The sequence below is a fragment of the Lutra lutra genome, chromosome 1 (assembly GCF_902655055.1).
Source record: "Lutra lutra chromosome 1, mLutLut1.2, whole genome shotgun sequence".
Taxonomy (NCBI): Eukaryota; Metazoa; Chordata; class Mammalia; order Carnivora; family Mustelidae; genus Lutra; species Lutra lutra.
In genome coordinates this window covers 69,556,000-69,583,358 of record NC_062278.1, presented here as the reverse complement: position 1 = coordinate 69,583,358, position 27,359 = coordinate 69,556,000, and the positions used below count along the sequence as shown (strand labels likewise).

Below are 27,359 nucleotides of genomic sequence, written 5' to 3'. Positions count from 1 at the left end.
CCCTCAAGGTCAGCATGTTATAGGACATACAAACATGTGATGTAGTGATTGGTAAGAACTATGTCCTTTATTTTTTTTTTTTAAGATTTAATTATTTATTTGACATGGATCACAAGTAGGCAGAGAGGCAGGCAGAGAAAAAGGAAGCAGGCTCCCTGCTGAGCAGAGAGCCCGATATGGCCCTAGGATCATGACCCGAGCCAAGGCAGAGGCTTTAACCTAACTGACACCCAGGCGCCCCAGAACTATGTCCTTTATATTGCATTTTCTTACTGGATTTTATGTAGTCCTTCTGGCATATTAATGAACAGAGAAGCTACTTTTTTCATTTTAAGAGCTGGGGCTTCTTTCTCAGTTCATCAAATATTTCTTGTGCCTTTCCTGTGAATATCTCCTAGCTCTGTGCTAGGCTCTGCAAACATTTGATCTACCCTTAAAGATTTTCACTGAAATGGAGGTGCAGAGGTAGGATGGGTGTGTAGAAGGGGAGATACAAACCTATTATCTAGTATTCATATTTCCTCATGAGGTAAGCTTCTAAATTCCTCATTTAATAATCCCTGGAATATTGTGGAGAATCAGAATTCTCCAGATAACTATCAGTGTTTATTGTCTTTTTTTTTTTAAACTATAGAATTAACTTACTAAAATTATTTCCTAGGCATTTGTATATAGTAATATCTCCCTAGCTCCAAATTGGCAAAATGCCATACACAAACGGAGGTAACTAATGTTCTTAAGTATTTGGTAAATGAATAAATGTTGATGCAACTTTGATAATGAAGGCCAAACTAAGTTTGAAATGCAAATGAATCCTTCCCATTGTTCCTTATGGAGCAAATTAGCAACTAACTTAATAACTGGAATTAGACCTGCCTGCAGAAACAGGTTTCATTTGATCAGGGCTACAAAAATTAGTATTTTGACCTACCTCAGACAGTAGAAATAGAACTATTTCTTTGAAGATCTGTCATTTAAAAATTGTGTGTAGCTCACATAGATGCTTTTCTCTCTTAATTGGTACTTAAACAAAACCTTGCTGTTATGGAAATTTTCAAAAGTATATGAAAATGGAATCTCTTCCCTTTAGGAGATCTGAAGCTCTGGGGTTGCCCAGTTGAGGGCAGTCCTGTGCCTCAGGGTTGGAAAGAAAAAAAGAGAGAGAGAGAGAATCCCTGTGTGCCCAGCAGCTCATTCTTCAACAGTTACCAACGTGGGGCCAATGCTGTTGCATTAATACCCCTACTCACTGGAGCCTGCCCTTATTTTTATGGCAAAAGTACTTATAAAGATATTAGTAGAATGCTAAATTGTCTTTTGTACTAATTATTATAAACATTTTTGGAAAAAACATGGTCTATTTATTAGTGAAGTCCTGGACAGCAATTTGGTAGCACCTATCAAGAAGCTTTTTGAAAAGTCTATATCCTTTAGTTCCATTACCTTTCTAGAGTCTGTCCTTAGGAAATAGATACTAAGGCCAAAATTGTTGTCCAAAAATGTTCATCACAGCATTGCTTATAATAATGGATAATTGAATATCCATATATAGCTAACAGGAGGGGATAACAAATCCACATGATAAAATGTTTCACTATCTTCAAAATTTCTGTGAAGAATATTTATTGACATGAGGAAATGCTCTTGAAAAAAGAAGATAAAATTGCATTTGTTACAATAATCCAAATTGTATGATGCCTTTGTGTATATTTTGGACATGATCTGATTTACTCTTGCCCTAGTTTGGGTACCTCAAGTTCAACTGCAGTTAGGTTCTGTAATTGCAAGACAGCTTTCTGGTTTTTTTTAATTTTTAAAACATTGTTAGTTGCCACCTTAATCCTTCCAAATTGCTGTTCATTTGCTGAAACCTGTATTGTGACCTCATGGCAGTATTCAATTACTAATGCTTTAAGATCATAGAATATAAGTGAGTGAAAGCTTATGTTTTAGATGATTGCTATTAAGTGCGTTTTTGGCAGGGAGTTTTCCTCCTTATATGTAGCTTAGCAGTCAACATGATTTTCTGCCTATATGCATTTCTTAATAACTAAGAATGTTATTTTCTGTGTCCTAACTTTATAGATTATAAGCACACCACAGAGACTAACCAGTTCAGGAAGTGTTCTGATTGGGAGTCCATATACCCCTGCACCAGCAATGGTTACTCAGACACACATAGCAGAAGCTACCGGCTGGGTCCCAGGGTAAGAGTGTTGTTGCAAGTTACCATTTTTAAAACTTTTTCTGAAGCTATGATCTTTTTCTCTCACTGTGTTGTCTTCCATTCTTGTTTTATGTTAGCCTAGTCCTTAGAAACTAATGTGTTGCCTTTAAAACTACCTATTTTAATTTCACTTTATGTCTTAGATATAAATCATTTATGGAGCAACCATTTTTAGGTAGAGAAAAACAATGCAGTAATTTGTACCAGAATCTTCTGTTCTTTCAGCTCTGAAAAAGGACTACTCTTTTTGTGATTATGACATTTAACTGCTTTGGAGATGCAAATTCTATATTTTATATTGTTTTAACAAACTTAAGAAAAGAGTTGCATGTCGAATGTTGGCTCAGAATTTCCCCCTGTGAATTTTTGTTTCCTTAAACATCAGAAAAGGAACTAGGAAAAAGAGGCCAAAAATATTAAAAATTTTACTGAGTTTTTCTCTTGATCCTTTTCAAACACTGGACAATTAAATCAGTATCCCTTGTGCTCCTCATTTACCACTTTTAGTATCAAACTTTCAGATGTTTCATGTCTGCCTGTAAAATACCCTTACCCAGCCTTTCTCTGCTCCTTATCATTTGAGCCTTTCATCTTTCCATAAGAGAAAATGCATAAGATAAAGGATTCAAACCTTATTTGTTTACTTGAGAAGTCATTTCCGTGGTGGCCTACTATACTGGTAGTTGTGTCTTTGACTTATGATTGTGAGTTCTAGCAAGCAGACAGTAAATCTTGGTTGTGTAAGAGCTTTCTTATTTCCAAGATGTTAAATGAATTGATGAAATAATCCTGGCAAAGTGTTTCAAGCCATATACATGTTCATGTGTATACATACATGCACATGCACACACACATTAGAGACAGAAGAGTTTCATATGTATACATATTTTTTCACTATCAAAGGAGATGAAATGACGCAGTCACCTGTAATTCCATGGCCTTTATTCAGTCCTTATCCCACATAGGATCTGAAAGTTACCTTGGATTTCTGCATAGCCTTGAGAGTTTATAACATGAAAGCCAAACCCATGCCAGGTGTGTTGGCCCACTTTGGAGATGACCGGGTTTGGATATTTTCAGCCCCAGCAGTGCTTTATATATTGGGGGTGGAATGATTGCTCCATCATTCCATAGTGACTAATACTCTTCTGTGCCTTTTCTAAGTCTGCAATATTTTTCTCCCGTTTTCATTGAGCTCATTTCAGACTGTGTTGTTATATTGTGATCTTTTTGGTCCTGTGGTAAAATTTATTATGTTGTGATTTCTCGGTCCTATGATAAAACGTATCTTTTCTATTTGTTAGATTTTGTGTTTGGATGTATTTGCTGTGGAGTTAGACAGGTTACAATAAATTATTCGTGAAATAAAATTGTGTTTAAATATCTGTTCTTTTTATGCTATCTTTTTTTTTTCTTTTTAGTGATAGAAAACGAGCTAGAGAATTTATAGATTCTGATTTTTCAGAAAGGTGAGTATAAGTGTTAAGTATTTTGTTTGGAAGATGCTACTGTGTAGAGAGGAGTTTTCTGTCCAGATTGTTGTAGTTTATAATTAGAGCTATTTTTCTTTGCATAACTTTAACTTCATTTAGTTTCTGCCTTTATTTCATGTCTTACTGAGTGTTCTACTTCACTTATCATTACATATATTCATTATATTTAATGGTTCCAAAATTGGCTCTTGGTAGTCTGTCCTTTAGCCCTCCCTCTCCTCTTGGAAGATGAATATACCACATTTACCTCAGCATGCCCAAACTTTTTAAAAACAAGTTTTATCGAATACATTTAAAGATTATAAGTTCTCACTTATTTCTTAACTATTATATTGAATACAGTATAATCTTTCCTTAGACTATTAAGACAGTCTTCTCAGTGTGCATCAGAATCAGCTTTGGAGTGTTGAATGCAGTATGAATGTCTACCAAGTCAGAAGCTCCAGGGTTAAAAACATAGGGTTGTTATTTGAACTTAAAGTTCACTGTGCCATGGAAGCCACTAGATGAGGTACCGTATTAATGTTGCACTATGTTCTTTAAAGATTTATTTATTTGAGAGAGAGCAAGCACATGTGCACACATTGTGGGGACAGACAGGAGAGAAACAGACTTTCCACTGAGAGCGAGCCCATTACAGGGGTTACACGACCCCAAGATCATGACCTGAGCTGAAATCAAGAGTCAGACATTTAACTGACTGAGCCACCCAGGAGTCCCAAAGTTGTAATTATAAAACTTTACCAGCTACGCTTTTTTAATTTTATTTTTGATTCTAAGATTTTTTTAACCCCTTCTTCCAATGGTATTTTAATCTCCTTTTTTTTGTTAGGTCATCTGCTCTCAGTATAATAAATAGTTTTCTGTCTTTTCTGTTTTCTAGTTTGCTACCTCTGATTTGCACTGAGAAACTAGATGGCCAAATGTATTAGAATTCAGCCTGAAATAAAATCAAAAGGACTATGAGTGAGGACCTTGAGGCTATGTAATAAAAAATGTGTGTTTTCTTGCATACGCACCAGCTGAACTTTAGTTCCTTTGTGGCATCTGTTGCTTGCTTCTTGGTTTGTAACTGTTTAGAACAGATAAAATCATGTCTGAGGAAATGCTGTATCACAATAGAGATATAGAGCAAAGTGTTCTTTCTCTTTAATGGAAACTACTCTTTCCAAATCCTGCTGGTCTTTTTTTGCATTTATCTTCAGAAAGGGCAGAAATACAAGTTTGTGCAAATGTATTTAGCAAGATTTAAGGCCTTAAAATGGCACTATTCATTAGTTATGATTGGTGGCACTTATGTACTGCAAACAGTATAAAAAACAAGATTCTCTTTACACTCACTTCATAAGAGAGACCTCTCAAGATCACATACAGAAGTGCCAGATTAAATTTGTTGGCATAGGGGTGCCTGGGTGGCTCAGTGGGTTAAGCCGCTGCCTTCGGCTCAGGTCATGGTCTCAGGGTCCTGGGATCGAACCCCGCATCGGGCTCTCTGCTCGGCAGGGAGCCTGCTTCCCTCTCTCTCTCTCTCTCTCTGCCTGCCTCTCCGTCTACTTGTGATCTCTCTCTGTCAAATAAATAAATAAAATCTTTAAAAAAAAAATTGTTGGCATAAACGTTGATTTGGCTTTCCTAGTGATTTTTATTCTTTTTATTTTCTTAATATAACTTTACTATAGTGAATCCTAGCCCCCAACTCCCGCATTCGGGTCTACTACATCTGATTTTCTTTTGGTTGTTGTTGTTTTTACAAATTGTTTATTTACCTCCAAATGCATTTTTCTATAATGCTATGAAACATCTTTGTTTCCCTTCTTCCAGTTGTTTTTGTTTGTTTGTTTCATTCTCCCTTCTCTCAAACATAGACTGATCTTTAGCTCTTTAGTGTCCTATATGTTGATTTAGTGTATCATATGGAAGTATTTGTATTCATTTTCTTCAGAGATTTATACATCAATATGTTGATGTATTCATAACTGATATAAATTATAACTGACTTATACATCAATATATATGAGGCTTTTTATCCTCATCTTACTACTTGAAGTACAACTTTAAGTATGTCTTACATAGCTGTTCCTTTGTCAAGATCATTTGTGAGAGCAAGTCATTTTCTGAAGAAATTTTGTTTGGTGGGTGAAGGATCCATTGAGGGATTCTCATGAATTTTATCCCCTATATTCTGATCCGCTGGACTTCTTTTCAAAGAGCTTGTAGAAGAAGGTATGAAAATCCTCCTTTTGGTCTGGTCTGGAGTTTTAATCCTGAAAGATGTTTGTTCACTTTCTCTTTCCTCCTTTGGACAGAATCTGGTGGTGTCTTCTACATGCATCTCTTCCAGATACATGTGATTTTCCTTTTGGGACCTCTGCTGTGGGAAGAAGGTCCGGGGTGCCCTAGAGGCAGTGATGGCAGTCTGTGTGTGTTTTTCTCTGTTCCTGTCTTACATGAATAAGATGTAGCACAGTGGTGGTATATTCTTCCTTTGTGCTCATGTAATCTTAATATCTTTCTGTTGGTGGAAAGTTAAAACTCCACTTATTTATAATAAACTGATAATTTGTAATTAACTAATATAATTTAAACTATAATAAGCTAATAAAGAAACTCAGTATAGTTAATACCTGTATTGCTTCAGTGATGTTTAGGAAATTTTCATTCAGCAAACGTTCTGAATATCTCTTAACTGTTATGTTCTAAGTATTGAAAAGAATTATAAACAAGATAGGTAAGTCTGCCCTTAAGAGAGCTTCTCTTGTGTGTGTGGGAGTAATATATAAGATTATTTTTAGATTATAATAGATGGATACAAAAAAATAAGAAAGGTGATGGCAACTACCTTGGAGAAGGCCTCCTAAGAAGGTGATATTTAAGAGCAAAGAAGCAGTCATGTAAATAGCTTAGGTGACATGGATGAGCCAGGGATTCTGGGCAGAGGGAACAGCAAATGTAAATAAAGCTCCCAAATGAGGAACTAGATTGATGTATTTGGGAAAAGTGAGAAAGGCAAAGAGTAAGATGAGGGTGGAGAGGTAGGCAGGAGTCAGATCATGATAAAAGGCCTTGTAGGTCCTGGTAGGGAGATGGGTTCCTTTTCTAAGGAGAATTTTTTTTTTTTTTAAGATTTTATTTATTTATTTGTTTGACAGAGAGAGAGAAAGAGAGAGAGAGGGAGAGAGAATAGCAGAGGGAGAGGGAAAAGCAGACTCCCTGCTGAGCAGGGAGCCTGATTGGGGGCTTGATCCCAGGACCCCAGAATCATGACCTGAGCTGAAGGCAGACATGCAATTGATTGAGCCACGTAGGCACCCTCTAAGGGAGATTTTAAGCAGAGAAATGGCATCATGTAAGTCACACTGACTGCTGAGGGATAAATGGATTCTAAGGAGACAAGAACAGAAGCAGGATAATCAGAAGATTATTGCAGGGGACAGGGGGCCCTGCAGTGGAAATGGGAAAAAAATGGATAAATGATGGTGGTAGAACCAACAAGATTTATTGATAGATTGAAGGAAGGAAGAGGAGAAATAAAGGATGGCTCTTGGTTTTTTTGTATGAACAGCTGGGTGACTGATTATGCCCTTTACATTTACTGTAGTTCAGAGTGCATTTGGGAAGGAATTTTGTTTTGATATGAAGTTTATTAGTTATCTAAGTGATGTTATCACTAGTATATAAGTAGTATCATCAGCATGTAAATGGTCACAAGCCTGAATGATATAACCCAGGGAGGGAGAGAGTGAAGATCCATAAGGAATAAACATTTATTTCCCATTTCAATCCTGGATTGATGGATATTGATGAATGCAACATTGATGGATATATACTTCAGGAAAGTAGAGAGTTTTTCCCTAAATTATTTTACTGAATTACCAAATTAAATTATTTTGCTGATTTAGCTGTTTCTAGTTGGCTCATTTAAATGGGAAATAAAGTTTTTATTATATATAATTCCTTATATGAATAGATTTTTTTAATAACTTCTACTTGGGATATGCATTTTTATACTACAAATTATTTTTGTAAGTAAAAATAAGTTTATATTGGGAAAATATATAAAGACAGTGGCTATAGGTTCTAGTTTAGTGCATGGAAATTCTTTGGGTACAATTCTTTTGAATACTTCAAATGGAATTATTAATAAAAGTTAACATGTATTTCAAACTATACCAATTAGGTTTTTTTCTAAATTTTTTTTTTTAAGATTTTATTTATTTATTTGACAGAGAGAAATCACAAGTAGGCAGAGAGGCAGGCAGAGAGAGAGGAGGAAGCAGGCTCCCTGCTGAGCAGAAAGCCCAATGTGGGGCTCGAACCCAGGACCTGGGATCATGACCTGAGCCGAAGGCAGCGGCTTAACCCACTGAGCCACCCAGGTGCCCCAGGTTTTTTTCTAAATTTTAAAAAATTTCTCAATTTGGCTTTATTTGGTAAAGAATACTTCCTACTTTATTTATGGACTAATAAAGATCATAGCATTTATACCCCATGGCCATATTTTGGTGTTATTTGGAAAGAGGGTCTTGATGTTTCAAAGAGCTTGATTCTAAGAAAAGATTTAAGATTTAGATAGTAAGCTTCCAGTTTAAGGTGATAGACTGAATACTATGTTTACACCCCCAAACCCTAAAATCCTATTGGAATTTTCATGTAAAAAATAGTAAAAGGAAATAAATTTCTCAAAGTGCTATAAAAAGTGGTAGAGATAAAAGATTTTCCAAGTACAAGACGAAAGCCTACGTGACTATAATGAAGAACAAGTGGTAGTAGAGAAATCTACATCCCAAAATATGCATAGGAAAAGTCAGAATTGGAAATGGAAGCTATTCTCCCCTATTCTGACTGATAATGGAGAAGCTCTAGGCTTAGAGGTGACAAGTATAAAAAGCGAGAATGAATTAATGAGGGAAGTAGTGAGGGTAATGAAATGAAGACTATCCATGGAGCACCTGCGCCAACTGAAGCTTCCCAACCCACCAAATCCCCTTGTACATCTCATTTCATTTCCACACATGCAGGTATTAACACCAAAGACATTTGTTCCCTAGGGCTGAAACTTAAGAGAATTGGTTTCAAGGAAACAGAACTCTGCCTTGATTAAACTTGTGGTTGGCTTCTTTCATTTCACGTATTTTCAAGGTTCATCCATGTTGTAGCATATATTAATACATTACTCATTTTTATTCCATTGTATGGACATACCACATTTTGTGTATTTGTTCATTAATGATGGATATTTGAGTTATGCTGCTATGAACATTTGTGATTTGTCATTTCTCTTTTGTATATACCTAGGAATGGAATTGCAAGATCAAATGATAATTCTTTAGCCTTTTGAATAGGCTGTCTTCCAGAGTAGCTGTACCATTTTACATTCCTCCCAACAACGGGTTCCAGTTTCTCTGCGTCCTTTCCAGTGTTTGTTATTTGTCTTTTTTACTATAGCCATTCTTGTGAATGTGAAATTATATTTCATTATGGTTTTGATTTTCATTTCTCTAATGGCTAATGATGTTGAGCATCTCTTCATGTGCTTATAGGACCCTTGTATATCTTCTTTGAAGAAGTCTTTCCATATCCTTTGGTCTTTAGTTATTGAGTTGTAGGAGTTCTCTATATTACAACTTTATATTAGAGTTCTTTATATTAGTTCTTTATATATTAGGCAAGATCCTAGTATTTTCTACAGCGACTGTACCATTTAAATTGTCAACAGCAGTGTACAAAGGCTCCAGTTTCTCCACGTTCTCATAACACTTTTTGATAATAGCCATCCTAATCTCATTGTGGTTTTCATTTGCATTTCCCTAATGATTACTGATGTTGAGCATCTTTTTAGGTCTTATTGGCCATTTGTATATCTCCTTTGAAGAAATGTCTATTCAAGTCCCTTGCCCATTTTTTAATTCAGTTGTTTTTGTTGGTGAGTTTTTATACCTTTCAATGTTCCTTTAGAACATTAAGTAAAGGCATTGTTCCTTAACTGTCAGAATCTTTTATAGACTTGGTTGCAGGAGCAATCTCCTATTTATGTACTGCAGGTATAAGCTATTCTTATTTTTGTTGAATCTTAATGTGGTATTGGTTGGGTTTGTTTTGGGCATGATGCTCTGTCAGTGTTCCAAAGAACAAACCTTATTTCTTGATTCAGCCAGTGCTGAGTGGTATCCTTCAGTTTTGTATTGCTTGTGAAAATTCTGGGAGCTCAACGAGAAAAATCAGCTGCTGAATAATTTAATCCTCACAGCAGCCTTGTGAGATGGTTACTTGTAGTTCTGTTTTTCAGATGGAAGAGTACTGTGGGTCTAAGTTAAATAAAGTTAACTGTTGAAAACTATATAATTGGGAATATATCTCAGGGTCGTGGGATTGAGTCCCCTGTGGGGCTCCATCCTCTGTGCAGAGTTTGCTTCAGTTCTTCCCCCCTCTCTTTTCCATATATATATTTAACCAGTTTTTTTTTTCAAGTTTATTATCATTTCATGCACTGAATAATCTTATAAAATTATTCCATGTAGGTTGTCTTTGTTTCAAGAGTATGTTCCTCAGCTTTTAAAAATTGTTAAAAGTCTAGTTGTTCCTATTTAAGAACTGTGTTTAGTTTCTTCCTTTAAATATTATCCATGTCTGGGGCACCTGGGTAGTGCAGATGGTTAAGCATCCTCCTCCTGCTTAGGTCATGAGAATCCTGGGATCAAGCCCTGTGTCAGGCTCTTTGCTGAGCCGGTAATCTGCTTCTGCCTTTTCTCTCCTCCGCTCATGCTCTCTCTCAAATGAATAAATAAAATCTTTTTTAAAAAATTATCCGTGTTTGGGGGCATCTGGGTGGCTCAGTTGGTTAACCGTCTGCTTTCAGCTCGAGTCATGATCCCACGGTCCTGGATTGAGCCCCAAATCAGACTCCTTGCTGGGTGGGAAGCCTGCTTCTCCCTCTCCCAGTCTTCCTACTTGTGTTCCCTCTCTCTCTGTCTCTCTCTGTCAAATAAACAAAGTCTTTAAAAAAAATTATCCATAAAAAAATTATTAAAAAATGAAAAAAATTATCTATTCTGACTGTAGAGGGCAAATTCGTCAGGTGATCACCCTGAACTACCCTATGATTATCTTATTGCTCCCCCCACTTTTTTTTAAAGATTTTATTTATTTATTTGACAGACAGAGATCACAAGTAGGCAGAGAGGCAGGCAGAGAGAGAGGGGGAAGCAGGCTCCCTGCGGAGCGGAGAGCCCAATGCGGGGCTCGATCCCAGGACCCTGAGATCATAACCTGAGCTGAAGGCAGAGGCTTAACCCACTGAGCCACCCAGGCGCCCCAAAAGACTCCTTTTTAAACATCATTATTATTTTATTTAAATATTTTAAATATCATTATACCTAGGAAAATTAACAATAATTAATACCAAATATGTAGTAAGTCTTCAGATTTCTAGTTGTTTGAAATGTCATGTTTGTTTGCTTTTTTAAAAAACAAGATTCAGATACAGAAAGATCACCAAAAAGCAGAAGTATGACTAATAAATTACTTATGGCATAGTCTTGTAACCATCACCAGTCAAGAAGTAGAACCCAGAGGTCCCTTCATGTGCCCCATCCTAATCACTATACCCTCTCTGTCCTATAAATATCCTGATATTTAGAGTAATCACTTCCTTGAAGATTCAGATAGTTTCATTACCTAAATGTGCATCCTTTCGCACATTTTAGTCTTGTCCATTAAAAAAAAGTTGATACCTCTTTTATATATAGATCCCTTCTGTCCCATTATTTTCCTCATTTTAGTTGTTGAAACTAGGCTGTTTGACTTACGCAGTTTCCCAGTCTAGATTTCACTGATTTCATACTGATGTCCATCTCAATACATTCCTATTTTCTGTATTTCCTGTAGTTTGGCAGTAAGACTTAGTGACTTTATCAGACTGACGTTTGCGCCTTGGCAAGAATAGATAGTGGTATGTTCTTCCATTGTCTCCCTTTTTATGATGTGCACACCACTGATGCTTCATGCTTGTACCTATTAATTCATTTTGGGTTGCAATTAGTATTCTAAGTACCGGCACTACTTTCATATAAAGACACTTCAGCTCTTCTATTTCTTTACCTAGAGGTACAGTTCATATAAGAAAGCAGAATAAATGCTTGATCCCTTCCATTTATTGGCCAGTTTTCAAGACGATGAACTTGTTCCTGGTCTTCCTCCAAAGATGACCAAATCTTTCCTTTTAAAAGCGTCATTATGAATTCATGAATTTGACCATACTTGATGGGTTTCATACATTGCAGTTACTATCACAATTGAACCTTAAATTGTCCCATGTTTGGCTAGTGGGAGCCTCTTCTAATTGACTCTTAAGTCCTTTAGACAGGACCCTAGTAGTCTTTGATGCTTGTGATGTGGTATTATAAGATGTTCCAAGTTCATCTTACATGTTTCCTGCCCTATACCTAGAATCAGCCATTTTTCTAAGAATCCCTGATATCCTTTAGGGAGAATTATATGTTAGGCTCCAATTGGGGCTGCAGATGCTCACTGCTACCAGATTGGTCATTTTTTTCTAGTCCTTTTAAATGGACAGAACCAGGATATAATACTTCATGTAATACTTCATGGGTTCATATTGATAATTCCAGTGCAAATCTTACTAAACCTCTTCTCCATTACATCTCATTCCCCTTTCTTCCATACTGAGAATCCTGATTTTTAAGGACTAAGGGGATGAAAAGGTAATAGAATTAGTGTATATGATAATTACTTCATTGGTTTTATCCCATATTACATCACTTAATGTCCCAAATAATAGTAATATTATCATTATTGTGGTTACTAAAAACATTAAAATTTTTTTTGCATGTGCTCTCTCTGTTCTCTCCCCAGTTTCCTTTAAAGATTTGAGAGAGGGAGAAAGAGAGGGCCAGCAAGGGTTGGGGGAGAGGCAGAGGAAGAGGGAGAGAGCGCCTTAGACAGCTCCTTGCTGAGCATGGAGTCCAACACAGGGCTTTATCCCAGGACCCTGAGGTCACAGCCTGAGCTGAAACCAAGAGTTGAAAGCTTAACCGTCTGCGCCACCCAGATGCCCTCTCCCCTTTTTTTTAATAGTTGTACTTTATCTGCAGTGTTACCCCACTGTAGTATACTGTACTCTTCTCCCGGCCCTCATTTAGTCATAGATCTATAGGTAACATCACCAGGCGTTATGTGAATGTCTCTCTAGTCATTTTGCTTGTCTGAAGCTTGTCCTCTGGTAGTTTCTTCAGAAGGAGCTTATAGGAATAATAATCCCTGGGTTTTGCGCCTTTTATATTTGAATTAAGTCAGTTTCACTGGATACAAAAGTCCTTGGTTCATACTTTCTCTCAATTTCCTAAATACATTTATTTCTTCTAGCATAATGCCTTGCTATTAAAAAAAAAAACTGATACTCTTTTCTTCTAGATGCATAAAGGATTCTTTTTCTTTGAAATTTGGAATTTTGCCAGAATGTTTTGGTACTAGTCATTCTGGGTTGACATTCTTTTCTTCTTTTATTTCTGAACATATTCTTGAATTTAGCATTTAGTATTCTGTTTTCTTGCTTTGGTTTTCTTCTTCAGATACTCTTACTGTCCGTAGATACTTTGTCTACCTTCAGTATTTGTCATTTTTCTCTTGAATATCAGTTGTGGGAGTCCTACAGACGGGATCATTGGAACCTTGTTGTGGTCCTTGCACTCAGCTGGTATTGAAGAGGGTAAATCTCCTTGTTTCAACTGATGCTCTCAAATTGACCTGTTATGCTTTCTGGCAAATTCTTGATGGCTATTTTGGGATTATCCTGTTCTGAGTTCCATTAGGTGCAGCCCCACTGAGGATTTCTTTATTGTGCAGACTTTTTGGGTATTGGTGGTTTGTATTCTGGGGCTTGTTGAAGAAGATACCTTGTCATCTGGTTTTGTTGTAAATGTAGTCATAGCGTTTTGGTTTTTGCTCTCTAGTTGTTCTGTTTTTTTTGTTTTGTTTTTTTTTTTAAGATTTTATTTATTTATTTGACAGAGAGAGATCACAAGTAGGCAGAGAGGCAAGCAGAGAGAGAGAGAGGAGGAAGCAGGCTCCCCCTTGAGCAGAGAGTCCGATACGGGACTCGATCCCAGAACTGAGATCATGACCTGAGCTGAAGGCAGAGGCTCAACCCACTGAGCCACCCAGGCGCCCCTATAGTTGTTCTGTTTTTATGTGGGGATTTGGAGAGTTTGAAAACTCTGCTGCTATTGCTGTTTTCCCTGACTCCCCCATAACTGGTGCGCACATGCGCGTCTGTGTGTGTGTGTTTTATTTGAATCAGGATTTAAATAAATTTATATGTCTTAGAAAATCTGTAGATTCCCCTTCTGTTATTATTTTCCCCCTTCACTCTCTTTTTCCCTCCCTCCCTCCTTTATTCCCACTACAATTTTGAGTTGAAGAAACCACATTATATATCCTAAAGGAAAAGCCTAAAGAATTTGCTTATTGAATCCCTGTAGTATAGTTTAATGTGTTATTCTGTCCTTGCTATTTCCTTTATTGTGGTAAATTGGATCTAGAGTCTGGATCAGATTCCAGTTTCAAAATAAAGTTATATATTAAAAACAAAACACTGGATAGAACAGCTCAAGGAGAGCAAATAATACAGAAATAGAAGCACTGGAGTGAAATTTTCAGGTTGAAAAGTTGACTCTGGGGGCGCCTGGGTGGCTCAGTCAGTTGAGCATCCAACTCTTGATCTCAGCTCAGGTCTTGATCTCAGGGTCATGAGTTAAGGCCCCACACTGAGTATCACACTGAGCGTGAAACCTGCTTAAAGGGAGGGAGGAAAGGAGAGAGGGAGAAGTGAAGAAGAAAGAAAGGAGAGAGAGAGAGGAGAAAAAGAAGGAAGAGGGTCTGGGAGAATGAGGCATGATTGTCAGTGGGTGCAGGGTTTCTCTTTAGGGTGAAGAAATTAGATTGTGGTGATGGTTGCTGCTGAATTGTATACTTTAAAAAATAGAGCTTACGGTGTGTGAATTATATTTCAATAAAGCTGTTACCTTAAAAGAGGAAGTTAGGAGTGCCTGGGTGGCTCAGTGGGTTGAAGCTTCTGCCTTCGGCTCAGGTCATGATCTCGGGGTCCTGGGATCAAGCCCCACATCGGGCTCTCTGCTCAGCGGGGACCCTGCTTCCCTTCTCTGTCTGCCTGCCTCTCTGCCTATTCATGATCTCTGTCAAATAAATAAATAAATAATCTTTTTAAAAAATAAAATAAAAAGGAAGTTACATTTAATAACAAAGAGGGATACCTCATCCTCTAAGACTTCTAGGAAGAAGGTTGGCATGGGTACACATGCTGATGAGTTTGGAAGTGACCTGTCCTATAAGCTCACTTAAAAGTGAGACTTACATCTTTGATTATCTATTGATTATACCTCTTGGGCTATTCCACTGACATGTTAAACTCAATATTATTGCTGACCAAAAAAAATGTAATGCAAGGCACATGTAATTTTTAATTTTCTAATAGCCAGTTTTAAAATTAATTTCACATTTGTTTTTATTTTTTAGATTTTATTTTTAAGTAATCTCACCTAGAACGGGGCTCACTTTCCCATTGCAAGATCAAGAGTCGGCGTGCTCTACCAACTGAGCCAGCCAGGCGCCCCTGAAATTAATTTTTATATCTTATTTAATCTAATATATCTAAAATATATTTCAACATGTAATTACTGTAAAAAATATCCATGAGGTATTTAACATTCATTTCTCATACAAGTCTTGGAAATTCAGTGAAGTCATCTTAATTTAGGCTTCCCAGATTTCATGTGCTCGATAGCTACATGTGGATCATACCTAGGTATTGGATCATGTGGATGAGGAGGCTTAAAATGCAGCTCATGACTGTGTTCCTGTCTCCTGGATCTCAATAAATGACCCCCTTTCTAAGAGTCGTTCTCTCACTTCCCTCTTTCTTAACATTCGTATCAACCAGTCACTTAGTAAAGATAAAAATAAATGTTCATCTTTAAAATTTACACAAATCCATCTCTTCTTATTCAACCCTACTTATCTAGTTGCCCCAATTTCAAGAGTCGATATTTCTTCCTAGGCTTACCTCTCATTTGGTCTCTGCTTTTGTCCCCTCATAAATGGCATTTTCTACTTTGCAGCCAGAATCTCTGCCTGACTGACAATTTTATCATGTTACCTTTAGTGGCTTCCCAGTATTTCAGTAGTAGTAGTTGGTGGTAATAGTAGTAGTAGTCTGTGACCACAGGTGATTCTTTGGGAATGTGCGGAAAAAGAAAGATATCTAGGGTGCCTGGGTGGCTCAGTTGGTTGAGTGACTGCCTTCAGCGCAAGTCATGATCCCGAGAGTCCCAGGATTGAGTCCTGCATCAGGCTCCCAGCTCCAGGGAGTCTGCTTCTCCCTCTGACCTTCTCCCTTCTCATGCTGTCTCTCACACTCTCTCTCAAATGGATAAGTAAAATCCTTAAAAATAAATAAATAGATATAAATAAAAATTTAAAAAAGAAAGTAGGTATCTGTCCTTCATTCTTTTAAAAAGTACATTTAGTCTGTTTTTAATGTATATAAAACAGTAGAATGTGTAAATGATTTTTTTTTTAAAGATTTTATTTATTGGGGCACCTGGGTGGCTCAGTGGGTTAAGCCTCTGCTCAGGTCATGATCCCAGGGTTCTGGGAGCGAGCCCCACATTGGGCTCTCTGCTCGGCGGGGAGCCTGCTTCTCCCTCTCTCTCTGCCTGCCTCTCTGCCTACTTGTGATCTCTCTCTCTCTCTGTCAAATAAATAAATAAAATCTTTTAAAAAAAAGATTTTATTTATTTATTTGACAGAGACACAATGAGAGAGGGAACACAAGCAGGGAGAGTGTTCCTAGTTGCCCTTACTAACTTCCTTCACTTGACAGTTCTCTTTTGGTGGTGGTGGCGGTGAAAACACTTACGAGATTTACCCCCAACAACTTTTTTAAGTGTACATTATCATTAACCATACGTACTATGTTGTACAGCAGATATCTAGAACTTGCTCTTCTTGCATAACTGAAACTTCATTGAACGTGTTGAGCAATTCCTTGTTTTCCCTTTCCCTCCGGGCCCTGGCAAGCATCATTCTACTCTTTGCTTCTATGTGTTTGACTGTTTTACATACCTTATATAAGTGAGATATGCATTATTTGTCCTTCTGAGATTGGCTATAACGTCCTCCAGCTTCATCCATGTTGTCACATATGGCAGGATTTCATTCTCTTTTAGGGCCAAATAATATTCCATTGTATGTATATCCACATTTTTTTTTAAGATTTTATTTATTTATTTGACAGAGAGAGATCATAAGTAGGCAGAGAGACAGGCAGAGAGAGAGAGGAGGAAGCAGGCTGCCTGCCAAGCAGAGAGCCCGATGTGGGGCTCGATCCCAGGACCCTGAGATCATGACCTGAGCCGAAGGCAGCGGCTTAACCCACTGAGCCACCCAGGTGCCCCTATATCCACATTTTTAAATCCTTTTATCTGCCTATGGACATTAGGTTAGTTCCATTTCTTGGCTATTGTGAATAATGCTCAATGAACACGAGAGTGCAGATACCTCTTTGAGATCCTGATTTCAGTTCTTTCGGATATATATCCAGAAACGGGATCACTGGACCATATGGAAATTCTATTTTATTTGTTTGTTTGTTTGTTTGTTTGTTTTAAAAGATTTTATTTATTTATTTGACACAGAGAGAGAGATCACAAGTAGGCAGAGAGGCAGGCGGCGGCAGAGGGGAGCAGGCTCCCCACTAAGCAGAGAGCCCGACGTGGGGCTCAATCCCAGGACCCTGAGATCATGACCTGAGCCAAAGGCAGAGACCCAACCCACTGAGCCACCCAGGCACCCCTGGAAATTCTATTTTAAATATTTTGAGAACCTCCATACTTTTTTCATAGCGACTGTGCCATTTTCCATTCCCACCAGCAGTGTACCAGGGTTCTAATTTCTCCACATTTTCACCAGTGCTTATCTTGTTTGTTTTGTTTTGTTTTTTAATAGCCATCCTAACAGATGTGAGGTAATACCTCATTGTGGTTTTGATTTACATTTCTCTAATGATTAGTGATGTTGAGCACCTTTTCATACACCTGTTGGCCATTTGTTTGTTCTCTTTGGAGAAACTTCTGTCTATGACTTTTGCCTATTTTTAATTGGGTTATTTGGGGGTTTTTTGTTAATGAGTTGTTGGAGCTCCTTAGCTATTTTGGCTATTAACCCCCTGTCAGATAAAGGGTTTGTAAATATTTTCTCCCATTCCATAGGTTGCCTTTTCATTTTGTTGATTGTTTTCACTTGGCTCTTATTCTAGCAAATCTTTCTCCTCTAGGTTAGATAAGATGTCCCTCTTCTCAGTTCCCATGAACTTGTAAATAACTCTGTCTTGGCACTTAACCTTACTCCATTGGAACTGTCTGTCCTTAAAGGTCTGATTTGTTCTCCACTGTCTTCCCCCCCACCCCACAACGAGATTCATACTAAGGGAAAGGATTTTGCCTCAGTTGTCATTTTTGTATTCTAGTCCCTACTGCAGTTCTTGGCATATAGTTGGCACTCAGAAATTGGTAGAACTAAATTGAACCCCTGAAAATGTAGTAAGTTATCAGAGTTTAGGACTAAGCATTAACCAAAGTTAAAATAATTGAAGACTTAGATCTTTTATTAATACCAATGACCTCTGTTTGAAATTTGAGTAGATAAATGAAACTGAGAATAGTGGTACTTTTTTTTTTTTTTTAATGATTTTATTTATTTATTTGAGAGAGAGAGAGAGCATGAGAGGAGAGAGAGATCAGCGGGAGAAGCAGACTCCCCGCAGAGCAGGGAGTCCGATGTGGGACTCGATCCCAGGAGTCCCGGATCATGACCTGAGCCGAAGGCAGTTGCTTAACCAACTGAGCCACCCAGGTGCCCAATAGTGGTACTTTTAATTTTACGTGAAACAGAACTGTGGCACACACAGAATACAAAAAAGGTAAATATGTAACTACCAGGGCAGTGTTTTTGTCTGGTTTTCTCATGGATTTATTCCCAGTATATAGAATAGTACCTGGCACATAATAGTAAGTAACTGGTCAGTAAATATTTATTGAATAAATGAATGATGTGTATAGAAAACACTCAACTTCATACTTTATTTTGCTTTAAGGCAAAAATTAAGTTCAAAACATTTCTTCATTCGAATTCAATTTAAAATTTACCACTTAAAGCAGGAATCAAGTTACTATATTCTCCCATTAGTTTTATAAAGGAAGTCTAGTATATAAATATGTACTTTTTTCTCTTTTAGTAAACGAAGCAAAAAAGGAGATAAAAATGGAAAAGGCTTGAGACATTTTTCCATGAAAGTGTGTGAGAAAGTTCAGCGGAAAGGTACAACGTCATATAATGAAGTGGCTGATGAGCTGGTATCAGAGTTCACCAATTCAAATAACCATTTGGCCGCTGATTCGGTAGGTACATCATGCACGTGACTTTGACTGGAACGACAAAATAGTATATCTCTGGGTTGACTGTCATTTTTTAAGGACTCAGACAAGCTGGGGAATCCCCGACTCCTTTACCTGAGGGTTTCATATTACCGATTGGGGAATTCTTTTGTTGTTGAGTTTTTGTTAGTTTTGTTTTTGAAAGCGTTCTTTTATTATATATTTAAACATAAAGATTAACAAATATTTTTAAAAATCTACTTTTTGGGGCTACAAAAGGAACATACTGTTTTTGTTTTTTTTTTTAAGATTTTATTTATTTGAGGTGCGCCTGGGTGGCTCAGTGGGTTAAGCCTCTGCCTTCGGCTCAGGTCATGATCTCAGGGTCCTGGGATCCAGCCCCGCATCGGGCTCTCTGCTCAGCAGTGAGCCTGCTTCCCCCTCTTTCTGCCTGCCTCTCTGCCTACTTGTGATCTCTCTCTCCCTGTCAAATAAATAAATAAAATCTTTAAAAAAAAAAAAAAGATTTTATTTATTTGAAAGAGAGGGAGGGAGAGGGAGAAGCAGACTCCCTGCAGAGCAGGGAGCTAACTCAGGGCTCCATCCTAAGACCTTGAGATGATGACGTGAGCCGAAGGCAGACGCTTAACTGGCTCAGCCACCTGAGTGCCCAGGAATATACTTTTCTTAAACATACTTTTTATATTTGAATGACTTGGGATGTGTTTCTGAATTCATTAATGTTTCTTCTATATCTAAGTCAATTTGAAAAATTTATCTTGTTTTTAATTGAAAAATAATGTATGAATGTGTCTAAAAAATTCAGTTTTACCAAAGAGTATATAATAAAAAACCTCTCTCTTTTTCTTTTTAAAGATTTTACTTATTTATTTTTATTTGAGAGAGCACAAGCAGGGGTAGCTACAGAGTAAGAGGGAGAAGCACGCTTCTCGCTAAGCAGGGAGCCTGACCTGGGGCTCAATCCCAGGACCCTGAGATGATGACCTGAGTCAAAGGCAAATGTTTAACTGACTGAGCCACTCATGTGCCCCACAATATCTCCTTACCAAGACCTTAATCTGTTTCCCCAAAGGTATATTCACTATTCTTGAGATTCTTAAGTATCATCCCCCAAATTCCTTATGCATATACATGATAAAATTTATTTCCTTTTTTATTTTTTAAAGATTTTATTTATTTATTTTAGAGAGCAATAAAGAACAGTTCTGTCACTTCCAGAAGGTTCTTTCCCCTTTTGTAATCTGTCCCTCCCTCTCCCTCTATCCCTAGGCAACCTTTGATCTGCTTTTTATCATTATAAGTCAATTTGCATTTTATTTAAACGTAATCATATTATATGTACTCCACAATTCTTTTTTTCCCCCACAATAATTTTTATAACAGTTCTTGACCTTAGTGGAAATAGTTATAGTCTTCCAACCTTAATTATGACAAAGGTTTTATTTTTGAGATGATAGCAACCATAATTTGATTTTTTTTTTTAAAGATTTTATTTATTTATTTGACAGACAGAGATCACAAGTAGGCAGAGAGGCAGGCAGAGAGAGAGGAGGAAGCAGGCTCCCTGCTGAGCAGAGAGCCCGATGTAGGGCTCAATCCCAGTTTCTTTCTTAACTAAAAAAAAAATCAGAAATGGATACTGAATTTAATCAATTCTGTATACTTTCCTGAAAACTGAGGAGTTTTACACTGACACAAATGAGATTGGTGGGATTTTTTTTTTTTTTTTTTTTACCATCTTTGCAGTTTTGATTTGCAGTGTTAATGCTGGTTTTTTAAAATTTAGAGGCTTTTTTCCTCCTTATTCCTCTTTACTCCATTACAGGTTAAATAGCATGGGTTGTATATTTCTCTTCCCTGACATGTTATAGAAATCACCTGTGACACCATCTAGGCCTGTCAATTTGGTGGGGGGTAAAGCTTAAATAGTATTCTCCATTTTTTCTTTGGTAATTAGTCTGTTTAGAATTTCTGTCTCCCTTAGAGTCAGTTTGGTATTTTATGTTTTCTTAGAAAATCCTCCATTTCATACCTGTTCTCAAAATTATTTGCAATTTTTCTCAACCATTTCTTAGATCTATGTTGACCCTCCTGTTTTGCAGTTAATTTCTTTTTTTAATCTTCATTTTTCTTTAAAATTTTTATTTATTTATTTATTTGACAGAGAGCAGGAGCACCCAAGCAGAGGGAGGGGAGAAGCAGGCTCCCCGCAATGTGGGGCACATTCCCAGAACCCTGGGATCATGATCTGAGCCGAAGGCAGATGCTTTACCAACCGAGCCACTCGGGCACCCCCCCCTTTTTTTTTTTTTTTAATTTTTTTATTTTTTCAGCATAACAGTATTCATTATTTTTGCACCACATCCAGTGCTCCATGCAATCCGTGCCCTCTACAATACCCACCACCTGGTGCCCCCAACCTCCCACCCCCCACCCCTTCAAAATTCTCAGATTGTTTTTCAGAGTCCATAGTCTCTCATGGTCCACCTCCCCTTCCAATTTCCCTCAACTCCCTTCTCCTCTCCATCTCCCCTTGTCCTCCATGCTATTTGTTATGCTCCACAAATAAGTGAAACCATATGATAATTGACTCTCTCTGCTTGACTTATTTCACTCAGCATAATCTCTTCCAGTCCCGTCCATGTTGCTACAAAACTTGGGTATTCATCCTTTCTTTTTTCTTTTCTTTTCTTTTTTTTTTTTTTTTTACAGCTTTATAAACATATATTTTTATCCCCAGGGGTACAGGTCTGCGAATCGCCAGGTTTACACACTTCACAACACTCACCATAGCACATACCCTCCCCAATATCCATAACCCCACCCCCTCTCCCAACCCCCTCCCCCCATCAACCCTCAGTTTGTTTTGTGAGATTAAGAGTCACTTATGGTTTGTCTCCCTCCCAATCCCATCTTGTTTCATTTACTCTTCTCCTACCCCCTCAACCCCCCATGTTGCATCTCCTCTCCCTCATATCAGGGAGATCATATGATAGTTGTCTTTCTCCGATTGACTTATTTCGCTAAGCATGATACCCTCTAGTTCCATCCACGTCGTCGCAAATGGCAAGATTTCATTTCTTTTGATGGCTGCATAGTATTCCATTGTGTATATATACCACATCTTTATCCATTTGTCTGTAGATGGACATCTAGGTTCTTTCCATAGTTTGGCTATTGTAGACATTGCTGCTATAATCGGGCACCCCTTTTATCTTCATTTAATATTCTCTTTCCTGAAGTTACTTCTGTTATTTTTCTATTCTATAGACTATGATGTATACTTTACTTTTATTTTGTTTAGTAATTAAAATCTTCATAGTTACAACTTTTCCTCTCGTTCACTGCTTTAGCCATTTTCCATTGATTCTGATATAATGTTATTCTTTAAATATTCTGCAACTTTGGTTTTCATTTCCTCTCTGACCTAAGAATGGCATTAGAGTTTTTATAGTTCCTGATGATAGGGATTTTTGTTTGTTTTTCTGGGTTTTTACTTTTTTTTTTTTTTTAAAGATTTTATTTATTTATTTGACAGACAGAGATCACAGGTAGGCAGAGAGGCAGGCTGAGAGAGGAAGGGAAGCAGGCTCCCTGCTGAGCAGAGAGCCCGATGTGGGGCTCGATCCCAGGACCCTGGGATCATGACCTGAGCCGAAGGCAGAGGCCTTAACCCGCTGAGCCACCCAGGCGCCCCTGGGTTTTTACTTTTTACTGAGTTTTTCATTAGCTGTGATCAGAGATCGTGAGTTGAATTATTTATATTTTGGGGGGTTGCTTTGAGTTTTTTCTTGTGTGTCATTCTTTTCTCTGGCAACTGTAGAGAAGGTACGTAACATTTTGATTCTGAGTGAAAGTGGAAGTTCTCAAAAATGTTCCACAAGTCTCCATATGACCTGGCCCACCATTACCTCTCCAGTCTCGTCTCCTGCTATGCACTCTCCCTGTTACTACACTCTAGCCACCTTATGATAAAGATTATATTTTGAAATGATAGCAACCATAATTTGATCTTTTTAAATGAACATTTCTTTCATTTTTCTTAATTAAAAATATCAGAAATGGATATTGAATTTAATCAAATTCTGTATAGTTTCCTGAAAATTTAGTAGGAGTTTCACACTGATGATCATGAATGAGACTGGTGGGGTTTTTTTGTTTTTTTGTTTTGGAGTGAATATGCCAGATATGTTCCTTATCAGGCTGTTAAACTCACTATTTCCTTTGTGTGAATCTCTGCTAAGGAGCCATACGGTTTCTCTCTCCCTTCCAGTTTTCATTTCAGATGTCTCTGTACTGAGGCATTTCTTAGTACATTTCTTCATCTAACATACATTTTTACTAACCACCTCCAACCCCATCCCTGGATACAAGTTTGGGGGGTTTTTCTTCCTATTCCCTGCTGTGTGGGGGATTTTTTTTTTTTTTTAATAAATTGGAAGGTTTGTTCTTTTAGTTCTTTAATTGGTTATCTTTATAACTTTAAATAACTTCATTATTTTGTTTCCTTTGTTTGTTGTCACCTATAAAACCAGTATCTGTTGGTTATGAAGGAAAAAAATTAATATGCTTGTATTTACTTGCATCTCCCATCATTCCTGTTCAGCACAAATTCAGATTGAATATATTCGTGGTAGTTGTTAAAAGAATAATATTATTATAGTTGTCGTTATGACTTTAAATAAATATTTTGTGCCAAAACCTTTATTATTAATGTACTTCATCTGTTTGAATATTTCATCTGCTTTGGATCCCGTGCCCCTTTAAATATCAAAGAGAACCTCACTCAGCAGGCCTGCTTCGGTTTGTCTCCTGATATTTTTTACTATATTATCATTATTTCTATAGGGTCAGGATTTCTAATATTTACATTCACTTCTGTAACGTCAGTTTCTCCCTTCAGGTTTAGTTTCTGTATTCAGTTTTCTCGACCATCCATTATTATCACGGCATTTGGTTGATTGGATTTTTCATAGGAACTGCTTGTCCACAATAAAATGCGGGTTTTTTTTCTTTCCACAATCTAAGTTAACACAGTCTCCTTCATTGAGAAAAATCTTGCTTAAAAAAAAATCAGCTGAAATAAACAATGTGCTTTAGTGATCTGTGTGGTGACATTTTGGTGCAAGTTCCCTATTTTCATTGTAGAAACATTAACAGTTTTCAGATCAGCACTAGTCCTTGGACCACATACTTGAAAAGCACTGTTTTACCTAACTAAAACATGCATCCTTGACTTTTAAAAGTCTTATAATATCCTCCCAGACAATGCAGGGTTTTAGCCCACTTTAATTAATACCTCCATTACCCCTTTCTGATATATACTGTTGTCACTTATGTTAGTTCTATATATATTCTTGACTCCACAAGACATTATTATTTTATAAAGTGAGTGTTATTTGAAATATACCCACATATTTGTCTTTCATGTTGGTCTTCATTCCATCCTACATCTCCAAACTTCTACCTTGTATCCCATCCATCTTTCTTCTATCTGAAGAATGCCCTTTAATATTTTTTCATTTAGATCTGTTGCTAATGTAATCTTTATTTTTTAGAATGTTTTATGTTTTAGATTGTTTGAAAGTATCTTTATCTCATCCTTTCTTTTGAAGGATATTTTCACTGGGTATAGAATTCTTTAAACACTCCTAAGATATTATAATAATAATATTAATTAAATATCCTAATATCCTGTGACTGTATCTTAAGCCTTGAAATTTATCACTCATTAAAAGTATTTTTTAGCAGGCTTATGACCAGAAGAATATTAGGAGAAGAGTTTATGATGCTTTAAATGTGTTAATGGCAATGAACATAATTTCAAAGGAAAAAAAAGAAATCAAGTGGATTGGCCTGCCTACCAATTCTGCTCAGGAATGTCAAAATCTTGAGGTAAGTGGAAAAATCTGTTTTTAGATAGTAGTTTGTTCTATTTTACATAAGAGGCATTTTATTTTATTTTATTTTTAAAGATTTTAATTATTTATATATTTATATATTTATATTATTTATTTATTTATTTATTTATATATTTTATATATTTATATATATATTTATATATTTATAATTATTTATTAGAGAGCAGGAGGAGTGGCAGAGGGAGAGGGAGAAGTAGACTCCCCACTGAGCAGGGAGCCTGACACAGGGTTCCATCCCAAGAGCCTGACATCATGACCTGAGCCCGAAGGCAGACACTTAGCGGACTCAGCCAACCTGGCACCTCTATAAGAGGCATTTTAATTTAGGAATACATATAATATTAAAATATTTCTAATTATTCATGTATACTATTTTTTTTTGTCAGACTCTTTGTTGAATTTTAGAACTGGAAGGAGATTTAGAAAGGTATTTAGTTGACTAATGAGAGACATAGACATTTCTTAGAAAAGGTATTTTATTCTAGTTTAATTGTGAACACTCTAATAATAAATTTTTGACAACTCATGAATAGAAATAATATGTTATTTGATGAAATGATTGCTGTATGGATAAAAAAAAAAAATCAAACTGGCTGTTTACTTTTAGTGTTTAAACTTTTGTCCTTGATTCTCGCATCAGTGGCAACAGAATGGTATTTCATCTGTGTCTTTATCAGAAAGAATAGAATGTTCAGTGTACATGATTTTGGGATGCTATATGCAAAAACATTTTTTATTCCATTAACTTTAATCATTATAGAAAATCTTTCCTATATGAGCATGTGCCCTGACCTACTGGTTTTAAATTGATTTGACATAATTGTACTCTCATGGCCATAAATGGAATACACTGAGGTTAAATATAGTTTCTGGCAATAAATATGGTTGATTTCATGTTTTTATTAGTCCTTTTTCCCCTCAGCAAATCAAAACTTATTTGATATTACTGCCCTTGTGGATGGAGGGAGAAATCAGACATTCATCAGGAGCTGTAGAATGTTGGGGTGCCTGAGTGGCTCAGTCAGTTAAGCATTTGCCTTCAGCTCAGGTCTTGATCCCAGGATCCTGAGATTGAGGTCCCACGTTGGGCTCCCTACTTAGTGGGGAGGGTCTGCTTCTGCCTCTGCCCCCTCCCCTCCACTCATGCTCTCTCTCTCAAATAAATAAAATCTTTGAACAAAAAAAAATGGTTATAGAATGTTATTCATATGCTACCATGGAAATGACCTCCTTTTCTCCTGATAGAGTAGAATTTGAGGATTTGTTTTTTTAAGTTTTTTCTCTAATTTTTTTTTAAAGATTTTATTTATTTGTCAGAGAGAGAAAGTGGCAGGCAGAGGGAGAACCAGGCTCCCTGCTGAGCAAGGAGCCAAATTTGGGACTCGATCCCAGGACTCTGAGATTGTGATCTGAGCTAAAGGCAGACACTTAACTTAGTGAGCCACCCAGGTATCCCGAGGATCATTTTTATTACCAGTAATAGTAAGCTGATAACAAAGCCTCAACAAGCAGAAATCTATTAGCAGTTACTGTGTGTGTATCCAAAGATTATACAAGACAGAATCTCTGACCCCAAGAGCTTTCATTCTAATTGAGGAAAGGAAAAATGTAAAAGAAGTTACCAAAACTGTGGTCAATTATTTCTGTGAAAGACATATATACAGATGCTCTGGAAAGGGAGATGAAGGAGGGCTTTACCAAGAAAAGAAACAATTCCTTGAGCTCAGTGATGAGGGAGGTGTAGGCGTTTGCCCAGTGGTTTAGGGCAGGGGGCCTTCCAGAGGAGATGGTCTGAGTTAAGTCAGTGTCATAAGGTTGGAGAGGTGTTTTACAGGTAGAATTGATACAACTTGGCTTGGTGTTAAATGGGGGTATGAGGGACAGGTAGGGGACTGGCCTGTCACAGCTGCAGATACAGGGAGGAAACTCTTTTCAAATTTAGAAAGCCACATAGATTTTTCTAGTGAATTTTTTTTTTTTTTTTTTTTTATTTGACAGAGATCACAAGCAGGCAGAGAGGCAGGCAGAGAGAGAGGAAGGGAAGCAGGCTCCCTGCCGAGCAGAGAGCCCCATGTGGGGCTCGATTCCAGGGTCTTGGGATCATGACCTGAGCCGAAGGCAGAGGCCTTAATCCACTGAGCCACCCAGGTGCCCCTTTTCTAGTGAATCTTAAGTAATTTAAGATGAAAGTGCTTTAGTGGTTAGATGAAAAATGAGAAGAAACTCTTGG

At 37.2% G+C, this 27,359-nt stretch overlaps 1 protein-coding gene across 8 annotated transcripts in view; it reads left to right on the top strand.

Moving 5' to 3' along the window:
• Nucleotides 1-27,359, top strand: part of TFDP2 (transcription factor Dp-2) — a 202,032-nt gene that overhangs the window by 130,891 nt on the left and 43,782 nt on the right. For 6 of the 8 annotated variants that reach the window (XM_047726713.1, XM_047726683.1, XM_047726746.1 and 3 more), the window contains 4 exons: nt 2,086-2,207; nt 3,649-3,696; nt 19,049-19,211; nt 24,957-25,103. In XM_047726713.1, the coding sequence (XP_047582669.1) occupies nt 2,086-2,207; nt 3,649-3,696; nt 19,049-19,211; nt 24,957-25,103 (480 nt within the window). The remainder of the gene's footprint in view (nt 1-2,085; nt 2,208-3,648; nt 3,697-19,048; nt 19,212-24,956; nt 25,104-27,359) is intronic. The other 2 variants (XM_047726692.1, XM_047726703.1) reach the window with 2 other exon arrangements.